The 15,090-nt window shown below is 43.4% G+C and overlaps 7 protein-coding genes across 7 annotated transcripts; 5 read left to right on the plus strand and 2 right to left on the minus strand.

The window, feature by feature from the left end:
* Positions 1–1,587: 1,587 nt before the first annotated feature.
* On the plus strand, positions 1,588–2,292 carry O0I10_010640 (uncharacterized protein; the record flags this gene model as incomplete). The annotated part of the gene is made up of 1 exon (XM_058490619.1): positions 1,588–2,292. The coding sequence occupies one exon, from the start codon at positions 1,588–1,590 to the stop codon at positions 2,290–2,292; it is 705 nt and encodes a 234-aa protein (XP_058338632.1).
* Positions 2,293–3,994: 1,702 nt separating this feature from the next.
* On the plus strand, positions 3,995–5,211 carry O0I10_010641 (uncharacterized protein; the record flags this gene model as incomplete). The annotated part of the gene is made up of 6 exons (XM_058490620.1): positions 3,995–4,041; positions 4,101–4,170; positions 4,228–4,318; positions 4,379–4,770; positions 4,838–4,993; positions 5,065–5,211. The coding sequence occupies 6 exons, from the start codon at positions 3,995–3,997 to the stop codon at positions 5,209–5,211; spliced, it is 903 nt and encodes a 300-aa protein (XP_058338633.1).
* Positions 5,212–5,430: 219 nt separating this feature from the next.
* On the plus strand, positions 5,431–7,060 carry O0I10_010642 (uncharacterized protein; the record flags this gene model as incomplete). Its single annotated transcript, XM_058490621.1, has 9 exons — positions 5,431–5,626; positions 5,693–5,714; positions 5,778–5,897; positions 5,960–6,003; positions 6,069–6,263; positions 6,325–6,338; positions 6,405–6,567; positions 6,635–6,801; positions 6,863–7,060. The coding sequence occupies 9 exons, from the start codon at positions 5,431–5,433 to the stop codon at positions 7,058–7,060; spliced, it is 1,119 nt and encodes a 372-aa protein (XP_058338634.1).
* A 116-nt stretch (positions 7,061–7,176) lies between these two features.
* On the minus strand, positions 7,177–8,415 carry O0I10_010643 (uncharacterized protein; the record flags this gene model as incomplete). Its single annotated transcript, XM_058490622.1, has 3 exons — positions 7,177–7,621; positions 7,683–7,854; positions 7,944–8,415. 3 exons carry the CDS (start codon positions 8,413–8,415, stop codon positions 7,177–7,179), a joined length of 1,089 nt encoding a protein of 362 aa, XP_058338635.1.
* Positions 8,416–9,041: 626 nt separating this feature from the next.
* Positions 9,042–11,538, plus strand: O0I10_010644 (uncharacterized protein; the record flags this gene model as incomplete). Its single annotated transcript, XM_058490623.1, has 9 exons — positions 9,042–9,149; positions 9,230–9,457; positions 9,521–9,567; positions 9,639–9,747; positions 9,797–10,149; positions 10,207–10,340; positions 10,401–10,492; positions 10,554–10,584; positions 10,643–11,538. The coding sequence occupies 9 exons, from the start codon at positions 9,042–9,044 to the stop codon at positions 11,536–11,538; spliced, it is 1,998 nt and encodes a 665-aa protein (XP_058338636.1).
* Positions 11,539–11,569: 31 nt separating this feature from the next.
* On the minus strand, positions 11,570–12,700 carry O0I10_010645 (uncharacterized protein; the record flags this gene model as incomplete). The annotated part of the gene is made up of 4 exons (XM_058490624.1): positions 11,570–12,001; positions 12,070–12,374; positions 12,435–12,524; positions 12,613–12,700. 4 exons carry the CDS (start codon positions 12,698–12,700, stop codon positions 11,570–11,572), a joined length of 915 nt encoding a protein of 304 aa, XP_058338637.1.
* An 862-nt stretch (positions 12,701–13,562) lies between these two features.
* Positions 13,563–15,078, plus strand: O0I10_010646 (uncharacterized protein; the record flags this gene model as incomplete). Its single annotated transcript, XM_058490625.1, has 7 exons — positions 13,563–13,728; positions 13,786–13,960; positions 14,022–14,076; positions 14,152–14,319; positions 14,385–14,878; positions 14,944–15,008; positions 15,071–15,078. 7 exons carry the CDS (start codon positions 13,563–13,565, stop codon positions 15,076–15,078), a joined length of 1,131 nt encoding a protein of 376 aa, XP_058338638.1.
* Between the last annotated feature and the right edge of the window lie 12 nt (positions 15,079–15,090).

Genomic DNA, 15,090 nt, shown 5'->3' on the forward strand with positions numbered 1-15,090 from the left:
TACAATCGTTTATTGTTTTCCTTTTTAGACGTTTTTATGATATCAAATGCGCGCCTAAAGCTTGACACATTACACTCGGCATGATAAACATGTGGTCAACCTTGTTTGAAAAGTTGAAACTAAAAGTAATAATGATAGATCAGGGTGAGCCACATACATACAATTAGCGGAGGTATACCGGTGAAAAGGTAGCCGGCCAATTTGATGCTGGGGGCAATCATTCAATCCACGCACATGTTGCATGTACATCGATGGGATGGTTGGTATATCTTACCGCTGGGTCTAATGGTATTGGGAGTCATCGCATGCAAAATAAGGAAACGAAAAGAATCTCGACTCTCGTAGGTCACTGTGCACTGACCACGTTCACGCCCAAAGTCGTCAGCCCGGGGTTCCTACTCAAAAAGACAGTCGTCAATACCATATTTGTAAAATGGTGCAACGTGCAACGTGTCAATCCCGTGCCTTGTTCTTTCAGCTCTCTCTCCCCCCCTCCTCCTCAACGCCTCATCACACACCCCATGACTTTTTTGCCCCACATGCCAACACCGCATCACCCATTGTCCATTTTCAACTTTTATAGCCGATTTGTGGAATGCTCTAAATGCTGATCATCACCATAATGCTCATTCACAATGTTGGATGAAAATCTCCTCGTCATCATTAACTCGAATGCATCGTTCCTTGGTGGCCTATAGAATACGTAGTGTAACCATGTCATGAGTAGCAGCTAAAAGCTTCAGCAGCGGCAAGTTAAGCTCACACCGAACCCTGATGTACCAAATGTTTATGGTATAAAATGACATAAGCATACGCGTCAAAGCAAAATCAAGGGCGACCAACGTGTATCAATATGGGTCAAATGATGACATTACACCGGCTGGTCAAGTATATAAGGCATGTATCAGCTTTAAAGTGTTATAAAGGGAGGAAAAAGGGGAAGTAATCGAAAACACATCTCTTTCTCAGACAAAAGAACCTGCAACGTAAGAAGGCGTTGTTGAACGTGTTATTTGGTGTTTGCCCCTGACATCGATATTTCAATGCATGTATTCATTATATTGAAGCAAGTGCACTGTCATTGGTTTATGTATGTATGCTTGGTAGATGTCCTTGAGGAAAAAGGAAACACGCCTGCAGAGTAAAAAAAAAAGGGCACATTTTCATTGTGCAGGTTGCTAGGATACCATACTATGCTTGTTTTTGTGCTACTATGCAGATCTCTCAGCGAAGCGCCGTTCAACATTACCGAGGAACTGGTATTGGAGAGTAACAAACTCCCCCCTTCTTTTGTATAATCCGCTCCGTTCCTCCCCCCAGACACAATGACCGTAAGCAGGGATTATTATATACAATCGACATTTAAAAGCTCGACCGATCACACCCTTTCTGGTCCTTCCAATCATTCCTTCGTTTGATTTCACTGCTATTCTTTTTGCTTCCTTATCAGCATCACACATTTGAGAGTGCATGGGCATCAGCTCTGTGTAGTCTCTCCATATTGTTCCTATACGCCATTGACGTTATTGATATCAACCATCCCATTGTTATCTACTGCAAAAGGGGATTTCTCAACTTTTCTACTTTATGAATTATCGATCTTTCTACAACACGGCATTAGCTTACCCTGTACTATATTCACCTATCACTCAATTCAGCAATCCAATGTCACGTTCAAACCAACAACAAACACCAGGCGGCAATCGGCCTCCAAATGATAGTGCAAAACCTCGCAAATATACTCGATATTCCGATGGCACTCGACGTGCATCAACATCATCCAATATTAGTATCCGATCAGCCGTAGCTTCTGGTGGAGCATCGCATGCCGACACACCACCACCAGCATCTCAAACTTCAGCTCTTGACCCATCACGAGCGGCGACGACATCATCAACAACCAACAATGAACCAGGCAACAGCCGATTGACCAGCTTGCAGGATGCATTGGACACATTGTACGACGAGTGGATGTCTGTGGAGATTGTATTTCAATCGATGCAAAATGCATTTCCAGTGGCCCCGCTAGCAGCATTATCACACGAAGGGCGATTGGATGACATTGATCGCGAACTTAGTATTGCATACGATGATTTGATGGTACAAGTGCGTCGTATTCATCGCAACTTGAACCGGCTCTCTCATGATATGGCTCATTTCAGGGCAACAAAACTACAACACAATCAGCGTGCAGCAGCATCTTCATCATCGTCATCGTCTGAGCAACAACAGCAACAGCCCCAGGATCGAGCACATGATGACAACATCGGTCGCACAACAGCTTCACAATGACATTGCTCGCGTGGTGTGGTCAATTTCCTCATTTCTTTTACATACATACGCACACACACGCATGCATGATACATTTTCATGGAAGATGACCGAGATTTGCCACACACACACATTTAAGCATATATACATACGCACACACACCCTTACTTTCTTCCATCCCATATGCTCCTTTGTACGCAAAAAGTATACAACATCGCCATCCACAACAACTACAATGCACCATTGACGAGAACCTTTTTTAATGACTTATCGTAAGCACAAATTTTCTTTCTATCTTTCTTTTTTCTTTACACTGCATATAGTCTTCAATCTTTTCTGTATTGGTTCATGCATAGCGTGTTCCTTTTCTTATATTGTCTTTTTTACCCCGTCACTGAACCCAGTGTCTGGCTACATATGCTCTCTCATATGTGAATTCACTATTTCCATTTTGGGTCGCTGCCCCGAATGACGACGACTTTTTTGACCCACCCTATGTTAATCGAGATTTAATGACAGTCATCCAAGCGCATGCTGCAGGAATAAACAAAGAGTGGCCACCTCTATTTTCTATTACTGCATTGTGTGGGTATCTGTGCACCATGGTGATGGCACTTTTTGGATATGCAAGAAACGCACTTTGATGGGTAAAGATGGTTTTGGGGGATGTTTGTTGCAGCATGCATGCAAGCTTGTACACGTATGTAGATCGAAAGAAAGAAACGGAGTCAAAGCTTTTCATACGATGATGATGCTCTTTCGATCACAGCAACAAACATGTCGTGCGTGTGTGTGTATGTGTGGGCCTAGCCCTTGGGCCCATTAAGGAAGATCTTGGAATAATGACAAGTGCGTAAACCCTGTTGCATTCTCCGCTATGTTCCCAGCGGCCCCTTTAGCTCTCCTACAAAACATCTTCCGTATGAGTAAAAGAAAGCGAGAGAAAAGGTACATGAGTGTTTCTGTCGCACAAGAGAACAAATAGCTTTTTTGATGTATCTTGAATGCGCATAATAGTCATGGAATTGGATTGATCAACCTTGCAATTTTATTCACGAGCAGCGCTTTCCAATCAACAACTTGGCTTTCTCTCCTACCCAGGTGTGTTGTTAACAATGTTATCCTGAGTACGAGTATGTTGTTCTTTTCCATTCGTGAAATTTCTATTTTCCCCTTTTCGAATACAAGTGCTTTCTCTCTCCCACTTTTCTTTAGGCCCCTTTGCCCCCTAGGTTTGCCGCTTATGTTCTGGTCGTTGTGAAAATAGCAGTGCACGACCAAATTTTTCACTCCTGAAACGCCGACTTGCTTGCATGCACCCGATCAAGGTTTAAAAGGAAGTCAGGGGTTACTCAAATGATGGGCAATAGGTCCAACTGCCGGTCAGACCTTTTATCTCATCTCCCCTATTATCTCTCATCATCAAATTGCCATCCTGGATCTTGTACTACTACCAACGCCAAAATGCATATCACGATAGGGTGTCGTATACAAGGAAGATCATTTCCTGGACATGTAAGTAGCCGATTGGACACGTTGTATTTGACCATGACGCGATTTATTCAAGAATACAATACAGCAAGACAATACATTTTCTAATACAAGCAAGGGATTTGATGTGTAGAAAGAGGTGTCTTTTAAGGTTGAGCTGAAATCAATGCATTTTGACACCCTTATTCCGCCGCTTCATATTGTCTCTTGACCTTGTTCTTGTCTTTTTCCAATGAGCTCACCTCACGCAAGTCCATCGTCGCCGCCAAAGGATAATGGGTACGACCAACAACAGCATCGATGTCTTTCTCAACTCACATGCGCTTCTTTTGATCAAGTGACAATGCGCAAGCAGCAATGTCAGCAGCTGTACAAGGAGCTCAATCAGCGTACACAGCAGCCTATTCTGTGAGTGATAAGGACAACAGCTACTAGCGAACGTTCTACTTACAAGCTTGTTTCCAGACGCTCGTTCATGTATCGCAACACTTACAACAAGGACTACAAGAAACACAGGCAGTTATTGGCAAGGTATTGCAATCGAGTATGCGAATAGGTAAATACAACGAATACGTAAAGATAGCTTTCATGTTGTGCTCACCATGACTCTATGTAGCGAGTGAGATCAACTCTACGCCTTCAGGTGTGCGTCTTACTGCCAAGATTTCCAATATTGGGCCTGTGCCTTTACCCAATGCAAGATGCCACTTGTCATTTGAACCTCCACCAAAGCATCAGCGACAAATTGCAGAGGATGAAATAGCGTGGACATTTGTATCAGGCTATGTGATGAACGAAGGAGGAAACGGAGAAGGAGAAGGATCCACTATACCATCGCTCTTTGACACCCCATTGACGTTGCAGCCAAGTACTCAGTATATCCAAGTGGTCGACATTAAAAGCAAAGCGCCGATGCAGTATAACGGCATTCTCGAGATCAACTTTTCGGCGATGGATGAACAACCAATACAAGAGAAGCATCAATTTGGGATCTATCTGCTCGATCAAGTAAGTGCTTTATACAACTTGGATTAGAGGGGCCAAAGGGCTGACTGATGTGGGCACGACATGTTAGATGCAGAAATTACGGGTTGCAGAAACACAAATGGATGTCATGACTCATCGGCACTACTGGCACTCGTTTTTACAACACATTCTCGGGATTGAACTTGATTTGGGGAAGGACGTGGTGTATGTTTCGCTACAACCCTATCAACAAGGCTACGAGAAGGTTGGTCTCAAATGATATGCGAGGGGTGACAACAATGGGATTACTGAATGGTGTGTTGGTATGGTATGTAGCATCGTATCATATGCAAGATTCAACCCAATGACAAAGAAGAGGAGCTAGCCAAGGTGATGTTTGGTGCAGACACAGCGGATGCTATTGAATTACTACAGCCCCTGGTACAAGAGCTGGATATGCTTCATGATGGTGGTGGTGATTAGCAGCTGCAAGGAAAAAAGTTCCGATGTGGGTTCCATACACGTGTACGACGGGCTATCGAGGTATATTGAATCGATTGTATTATATAGTCTGGATATATACAATATACAACACACATTCCATCCATTTCATGTTTATAAAAAAGTTGAATCTTGCACGATCGATAGCTTTGCACCTTTCCTTTTCTTCTCTCCCCTTTCTTTACCGTATACCTTGAAGAGATGATGCTATTACCTACGGCAGCGATCATGTGCGGTGTCGTTGCAACAGGGTTCGTCAGCGCCTTTGAGATGCGTGTGGAATCCATGGTTCAAGCAGACGAATCAGAAAACACCAAACAGCATTGCTTAGTATTTGAAGACCACTTTAATCGACTTGATCTCAGCAAATGGCAACATGAAATTACCATGAGTGGAGGTATTTGAAGTCTCTTTGTCGGATCAAAGAACGGCATGTACTCATTGTGCTCTTTATTGTACATAGGTGGCAATTGGGAATTCGAATGGTACGTAGAGCTTTATATGGATCATGCAAGAGCTTCAAATTGAGATGTTATGTGCTATTACAGGTACACAAATAATCGATCCAACAGCTTTGTGGAGGATGGTATCTTGTACATCAAGCCCACGTTGACCGCTGATGCAATCGGACATAATGAATTGATGCAAGGAGGATATTTAAATTTATGGTAAAAGATTAGCGAGCCGACTAGGTCATAACAAAGAGCCAACCTTTATCATTGTACTATAGGTCAGGGGAACCATCAATGAGCTGCACAGATAATTCAAACTATGGTACGTTGCATCGACATACATACATCCGCATGGCGTTCTTTGACTTTTTTTTGTTGGTTATACAGGTTGTGAGCGACTAGCTGGTGCAGGTGGCAATTACTTGAACCCCATTCAATCAGCACGATTGAGGACAATCAATTCTGCAGCTATCCGATATGGTAAGGTGGAGGTCCGTGCACGACTACCCGAAGGTGACTGGCTGTGGCCTGCTATCTGGATGATGCCCAAATATTCAAACTACGGTCTTTGGCCTGCAAGTGGTAAGTAAGGCATAGCTCGGAATGCTTTATTTAGGTTCTAACATTCATTTTTGGGTATAAGGTGAGATTGACATTGTAAGTATTGGATGATCCATCATTGTATACATGCTCTTTCTTATGATGGTACACACATTTTGGTAGATGGAATCACGTGGCAATAGGAATTATCCTCTTGGCGGTATCAGTAACGTGGCATCGACTCTTCACTGGGGCGTACATTATACAATGAATCGATACAACATGACACGTGCTGAAGCTATTCTCGAGGATGGGACTACATTTGCTGATGATTTCCACACATACGGTAAGGTGGATTATACATGGATGAGAAGTTCAAATCTCCTTGGATCTTTACTCACACGTTGTATCAGGATTGGAATGGAATGAGGATGGCCTTCGAACTTACATTGATGGAAAGACTGTTCTATTGGTCGACTTTGATCAAAGCTTTTGGGATCGTGGTGAATTCCCGGGTTGGTCAATGAATCCTTGGAAATCGGGTGATATCGGTGCACCATTTGATCAAGAGTTCTATTTGGTATGTAGAAAGGAGGACATCATTGAAGCAAGTAGCTCATTATGGGAACGCTGGCATGTAGGTCTTGAATCTTGCTGTAGGAGGTGTTAATGGGTATTGGCCTGATGGACATGGCAAACCCTGGCAAAACGATGATCCTCATGCCGTCAATGCTTTTTGGGATAGCCGAGACCAATGGCTTCCGACATGGGGCGAGGGCAACAAACGAGCGTTAGCAGTAGATTGGGTTAAGATGTGGAGTGCAGACACTGAATGTTAGGAAAAAGAGAAAACAACGATTTTGTACAAAGCATTGTATTACAGTATTGCTTCAAAAGGGTGATGGTTATTCATGTGCCAATGTCCAATATGCAGGATGGAGTATTAGGCGGGGTGCTAGAATAATTTGTATGCTGAATCAAATAAAACATGGATGCTTTCGCCATAATGAATACGTCTCATCGCCTCAGCAAGTAGCGGTGCAATACTGAAAGTTGTTATCTTGTCGCATGATATGGTACATTGATTTTGGTAAATTGAATCGCTGACAACGACACGATCCAGGTAGCTGTGTTGGATTCGATCCAAAGCATCACCGCTAAACACAGCATGTGTCACCAATGCATAAATTTGAGTGGCACCATTTTCATGCAACATTTTGGCTGCTTTAGTGATGGTGTATGCTGTGTCGATTATATCATCTATGATGACGCACACCCTGTCTTTGACATTGCCAACGAGGAAAAACTCGTACGTTTGTCGCTTGGCCATTTTAGACGACCGTGTTGTCCCATGAATCAATGCAAAGTCCATTTGAAGGTGTTCAGCGATCGCTGTTGCCCTATCAAATCCATGAATGAGGCCCACATGGTCATTGTTTCGATTTTCATTGTATGTAGTACCTTTTGGCTCCACCAGCATCAGGCGAGACAATGACGGCTTCCTCGTGATTGGGGATACGTTGCTGAATGTACTTTGTAATGATCAATTTGGATGTCAAGTTCTCAACGGGGCAATCAAAAAAGCCTTGAAATTGCGGATCATGCAGGTCCAGCGTGATGATATGGTCCACCCCTAATATGTATAATAATGGGATGTGAATGATCAGCTTGATGTCCTCTACATACATACATAGCAATCTTTTCAAAAGCACGACCACTTGCCTGCACACATCAAGAGGTTCGCCACCAAAGTACCTCCTCTTGCAAAACGATAACGGTAATTTGGAGGATATGAAGAATTGGATATTGTGGATGGTGAAGCAGGGGTGGTAGTAGTAGTGGATGGAGAAGATGGTGCCCCTGTTGCTGTAGTATATGGTATGTTTGGTTGTCGAGAATACGGGAAGAATGGTAAAACGGCTACAATTTTCTTTGCCGATGCCGCCTTGCAAGCATGTATCATTGTAAGTAATTCCATGAGATAGTCATTGACTTGATGTTGTTGGCTTGAACCCGATTGCACAATAAAAACACCTTTGTCTCTGACGTCTTCTTCGTGTAACTCGAAACGAGTTTCATTGTTGCTGAATTTGGACAAACATCTTTGGGCAGGATAACAGGAGAGCTGCTGACATATATCATCAGTGAGACTTGGATGCGACGATCCAGAAAAAACAACCATGCCTCGTCGCATGATGATGATGAATAGGGGGTGAGTGAGTTTTAGAAGGAAGAAAACTGATAAATAGGTGCCATGGATATCTCATCAGTTTTTGTGTGTTTTGGTTGCTGCGATTGTGTTCATCAGCATAGATCTGGTGATACTGCTTTAGATCTGCTGCTGTTGGAATGATAAATTGCTCGTATCAGCAGCTGATTGAATCGGCTATTTTCAAGGCACAAGACTGGGGTCTATATAAAAGAAAAGAGCCTTTAGTAATTATCCACCATTAAATCGTTCTGCTGTGCGCTTCAAAAACGATGCTGAAAGTGAATGACTAGACACATGATTATCGAGCTACCTTGCACAACATCATCCTGGCACATGTTCACACCCACCCGCCCACCAAACCACCCCTAATAGCATCAAGGTGATGAGATGTCTTATTACAATGTAGCTTGTATTATAGCAAGTGTACACGAAGCTATGATAGAATAACAGGGGGAGGGGAATTTTTACTATGTACGTACGCTATTACCGTTCACGCGATATGCGATCATACGAGGAGGAGCTTCACTCCGAGAGCTACCAATTTTGGTGTGCAGCAGCTTCTTTTATCTCTCTTTCCTTGCCCAACTACTTGCACCAAAAGAAAACAAATGCCAAAACGCTCAGGTTCGCGGATCCCTTCCGTGGCGTCGTCTCGTGCGGAGACCTCTGATCATACCAACCTTGGAAGTCGACAACGTCAATCGAAGCGTGACGAGGTACACATTAGCGACTTGCAATGGGTGGATCGTTGTATATTAAGTATCTCTTCTTTCTTGTTATTTGGTTGGTGGTGTAGGCTATTCGTAAGAAGCTTGAGCAAGAGCTTTCCAGGAAGCAAACGAGTACATCACGTGTACGACAAACGAGAAAAATTGCCGGCACAGTATCTGCTTTACGGCCAACCCAGGCACTCACCGTCAAGGAAAACTTGCTCGTCATTGAAGCTTCTCAACTCATGGCTGCTAAACGAAGCAATTGTGTTCTTGTGGTCGACAATGATGATCATCTAAGTGGTATCTTTACTGTAAGTGACCATCTCAAGAGTCAATATCCACAGGTTGATTCATGTTGTTTGTATGTTGCATAGGCCAAAGATCTCGCATATCGAGTTGTAGCCGAATCGCTTGATGCCAGGTAAGTGATAGAGAAAAAAGGGGTAGGGGGTAAAATAGCTTGACGCCACTAACATGTGTTATCCATGCAAGGGCGACCACTGTTGCTGAAATCATGACACAAGGCCCAATGTGTGTCACCGCCGATACTTCCGCTACGGATGCACTCAATCTCATGGTTTCGCGTGGTTTCCGTCACTTGGTATGTGCCATCTAATCTTCCTCAATGATGATGCTAATTATGATCATAGCCTGTATGCAATGACGAAGGCGATATCTTTGGCTTGTTGGACATCACAAAGTGTTTGTATGAGGCTTTGGACAAGATGGAGCGTGCATATGGATCCTCTCGCAAGTTATACGATGCCTTGGAAGGTGTTGAACGTGAATGGAACACAAATAGCCCAGCTCAACTCGTTCAGTACATGGAGAGTCTTCGAGATCGTATGTCATGTCCAGATTTGAGCTCTGTTATGGATGGCACTGCACCTGCTGAAGTCAATGTCAAGACCAACGTCCGTGATGTGGCTCGTATCATGAAGGAACATCGTACAACAGCTGTTCTTGTCGCTGATCGAGAAGGATTGGCAGGTATCTTTACAACGTGAGTGATTTTATATACGTTGGGTATACCATTCGCCTATGATTAACTTTCATTCAGTAAGGATGTTGTTCTTCGTGTTATTGCCGCTGGCTTGAATCCTGAAAATTGCTCTGTGGTGCGAGTCATGACACCTCATCCTGAAACAGCCCCACCTTCAACAACTATCATGGATGCCTTGCGTCGCATGAATGGTGAGTGAACATAGACAAGGGGAAGGCGAGTGTTATTAACGAACCCATCCATGCTACTAGATGGTCACTTTTTGAATCTTCCTGTTATGGATGCTGGTGTCATTGTTGGTATGGTGGACGTCCTTAAGCTTACATATGCAACTCTCGAACAAGTAAGAAAGTCTCCTTGTTGTTACAAGTAATGCTCATCGCTAACCAAATGCATCATTATAGATTCACAGCATGCAAGGATCAGATGGTGAAGGTTTGATTCCAAGTGATATGATAGAACACAGGGGCTGACTACTTTTTTTTCTCCATAGGTCCAATGTGGTCACGTTTTTGGGATAGCTTTGGAGCAAACGAAGCTGAGAGTGAGTCGCAATCTTCTGATCCATCAGCCAATCATTCGGGCAACCATTCAAGATCACCTGTACACGGCATTTCACCTGAACCATCCGGCTCCTTTTCACAACTACAAGGCTTCCCTGAGATTACACCCAACGAATCGGCTAGCATGGTCAATCATGAAGATACTTTGTCAGCAACCTCTTCTCATCAAAGTCCACCCTCACGCATCACTCAAAAGGAACCAGTGGATGATGATACTTTTGCCTTCAAGTTTACATCGACAGGTGGAAAGACGCATCGATTCACATCACCTATCAACAGTTATTCTCAGCTTATTGAGACGGTACGCCAAAAAGTGATCAATGAGCATGTTGCAACCGAGGCAGATGATTCAACAGAATGGTTGTCGATTTCATATTTGGATGATGAGAATGATAAGGTGTTGATCAGCTCGGATATGGATGTCAAAGACGCTGTGCAACTTGCACGCAAATTGGGCAATGATCGTGTGAAGCTCTTTGTACATGATTTGACTCAACCTGAAGAACGAAGTACGCCACAAGTGGAAACAATGGATATGCCTACTACTAGTACTCAATTCGACAATAGCGGAGCATCCACACCTACAACAGTACCAGCACCTTCTTCTTCATCCAAGCATGAGAGTGATCGCAGCATCCGTAGTAAGCGTAGCAACAAGCGTCATTCCAGACGAATGGCATCCGACACTGAAAGTGACGATGAACATTATCATGAACCATCCTCGGCCTTCCCTCAAGAAATCATGTTACCAGCTGCTATTGCTTTCCTTGGCGTCGTCATTCTCGGCGTCTTTGCATACTCCCGTGTTAGTCCCAAGCATCGTTAGAGAATTAAAATTCATCATCATTTAATCGTTTTTATTGTTCTTCAACATCGTTATTATTATTATTACTACTATGTTCCTCTGTATTGGATGATGGTGGCACTTGTTCTGCATCATCAGTCTTCTTTGTCTTTTTCCTTCTCCGTCTCTTTTTCTTCTTTTCCTCAGCATCATCAGCACCCACATCCTCTTGTTTTTCAGGCGTTGGTTCATCCACAGATGGCTGCTGCTTCTCCTCCTCCTCTTCCTTTTTAGCCTTCTTTTTCTTTTCTTTCTCTCCCAATTCACGTTTCCTTTTCTTGGGTGGCGGGGGTGGTATCTTTGTGGATTTCTTGCAGGCTAATGGATTGACTCCTTTGGTCTTCTTTTTCTTTTTGGGTTCCTCTTCCTTTGTTGATGCGATCATCTTTGCAGACTTGAGCTTTTCATTTTCCTTGGCAGACGGTAACATCTTCTCCTCTTCGAGCTATTTTTGGATTGAATGAATGAATGAGTATGGACACATACATAATAAACATTGATCAATCAACCTACCTTTTTGATTGCCTCCTTTGACTTTTTGGACATCATCTCCATGATAATCATATGTGATTTGACATAAAACATCGGGATACCAGGTATCTCTCGTAGCTTGTTTCGAAGCTCAATGTTTTGCGATCCCACACAATAGTTGTACTTGTTCTCAGGGCCGATGACTTGAGCAACACAATCAGCACTTGCAATAGGTTGATGGGTGTGTGGGCATCGACGACGTTCAAACTTCCTTGCCAGGCCGTTTGCACCTGCTGCTGCTGGTCCTTGTTGCTTTCTAAGTTCTTGGATGCTGCATTCGGTAATAACTAGTTCATGTCAATGCATAATCCTCCTATAGACCAATAACCTTTTCCCACCCCACTTACAAGTCTTTGTAGGTTCCTGGAATGTGTTTTCAAGTTCGGTCGCCATATCGATTTTTTGCTTGCTCGCTTCGAGACAGAAATCAGCATCGACTATAGATCAGTAGTGTCAGTAAGTAGCTGGTGCGTTTTCCCGATCGCGGCCGATCGAGTCTTGTTGTGAAGAAAATAAGCAATTTACCGAGCAATTGATAGGGTGGGCGAAATCCAAACCCTAATGAATAGGAATGCATGGTGCGCCGGTAAGCGCGTTGTGTCTTGGGTCGCATTGGTGTGGTTGTGGAAAAAGGTTTGGAGGAAACAAGTAGAAGCCAGCAAATTTTCTGCTATGAGCTGAGATGGCCGTTGCCTTGACAACCATCGACGTGACAACATCCCCCCGCTACACATCATATACGTCCTACCGAGTGAGCTACTTGAAAACCAACCCCATTACTTTTCGCCATGAATAAACAGCTGATTATCATATAGATTGTGTATGAAAATTAATGGTGGTTTTGGCAAATACAAAGCATGTCATTCCCATACGAATTGGTGATCCCAACATGTTTCCGAGTCTAACTAGCAGGGGATTGCTTTTGTTGTACATGTGAGCTTATAGTATCTACTTTTAATCATGCCATGACAACCTATACATGTAAAATTGGTCCGGTAGTATATCCCTTAACGATGACATACATACCTTGCATACGCAAACGATGATAAAACATAAAACATGATGCTGTGTAGTGCATTGGATATCACTATCATCATCATCATCAGCAGCAGCAGCAAGTGCTTATGTACACAACAAATGCTTTTATCATTATAGTCGGTTTGGAAAGTCAACATGGCATCAACATGTTCAAGGTGATATAAGAGTATTGTGCTGCTATCATTGCTAGGCCAAAAAGAACCAGTGCTTCACGCGTAGTATGCAATGCTTTTCCGGCTGCATGATGTAAATATGTTTATTTCGCATGACGAGCATTGTCCGTCTCTCATTGGTGAGAGCACAATAGCCCTTAGTCATGTGTTTGCGGGGATCTGCATACCATTTTCACATGTTGTTCTCAAAAGTTACCATCTGATGCATCGCTTTGTGTACCCTTTTACTTCTTTCAATTCCTCTTCTCCCTACTCTTCTAAAACATGCCTGAACTAAAGGTCTTCACTCGCGACGAAGTGGCCAAGCACACATCTGAAAATGATGCATGGATTATCATTGATTGTGAGGTTTATGATATCAGCAAATTTGCTGCCATGCATCCAGGTGGAGAAGCTCTTTTGCTCGAATACGCTGGCAAGGATGTAACTGGTAAGTTGGTGCTTCTTTATTGCGTCCTTCTTTGCTCTAATTCTATTTGCAATGTAGACGATTTCTATGGATTGCATCGCCAAGAGGTGTTGATCAAGTATGCTCCTCGCTTGAAGATCGGCACCATTGCAAACGAGACGCCCCAGATTGCTCTTCCTGCTCCTGATGCCATTTCCAAGGTTCCCTATGCCGAGCCAAGCTATTGGATGGGATTCAAGAGCCCCTATTTCAAGTAAGGCAAACGCGTATTTCATATGCACAGCATGACAGCATTTGACACCATTGTTGAATAGTGAAAGCCATACCCGTTTCCGCAAGGCCATGCGTACCATCTATGCCGATGTCAAGGTAACATGATGCATTAGGGTGGTTTGTAGATAGCTTTTTTATTGACATACATGATGATGATGACGATGATGATAGCCCGATGCTATTCTTGCTGAGGAGATGAACCAAGCACCTACCCAGGAATTATACAAGATGCTTGGTGAGGAAGGTGTATTGGCATCCCAAATTGGTCCTGGCCCATGGCTCAAGGGATTGAAACTTCCTGGTGGTATCAAGCCTGAAGAATTTGATTATTTCCACGAGGTAAGTAAAAAGGTCTATCGATCCATGCGCGGTGTCACTCACATCCATTCTTTTCCACAATGTAGATGATTGCTCATGAAGAAACTGCTCGCTTGGGCACACCTGGTTTTGCCGATGGTATTTCGTCTGGCTATAGTATTGGTCTGCCTCCAGTCTTCAACTTTGGCCCCAAGCATCTTAAGAAACGTGTGGTACCTGAAGTCTTGCTCGGTCGCAAACGTATTTGTCTTGCAATCACTGAGCCTTATGCAGGATCAGATGTTGCCCGTCTTCGCACTACAGCCAAACGTACTCCTGATGGCAAGCACTTTATCGTCAATGGCGTCAAGAAATGGATCACCAATGGTACCTTTGCCGATTATTTCAGCGTAGCTGTGCGTACCGAAAAGGGCATCACCATGTTGTTCATTGAGCGTGGAGAAGGTCTCGAAACTAAGGGCATCAAGACTTCCTATTCATCGGCTGCTGGTACCTCGTACATCACTTTTGAAAACGTCAAGGTTCCTGTCGAGAACATCTTGGGTGAAGAAGGCAAAGGCTTCCAAGTCATCATGTACAAGTATGTATCCCTATGTGTCTTGTGTATTACCTTACAATGCTCTAATGAGCTTTTTCTTTTTCAAGCTTCAATCACGAGAGATGGTACATTTGCTGTGCTATCATTGCTGGTACACGTTCCATCGTTGAAGGTAAGTTGACAGTATCACATGCATTGCTTTCAACTTGGCATTCATCATGTTTTCTTTAATAGAATGGTAAGATCGATACTTA

Source organism: Lichtheimia ornata (assembly GCF_029851405.1).
Source record: "Lichtheimia ornata isolate CBS 291.66 chromosome Unknown scaffold00073, whole genome shotgun sequence".
In the NCBI taxonomy this organism is placed as follows: domain Eukaryota; kingdom Fungi; phylum Mucoromycota; class Mucoromycetes; order Mucorales; family Lichtheimiaceae; genus Lichtheimia; species Lichtheimia ornata.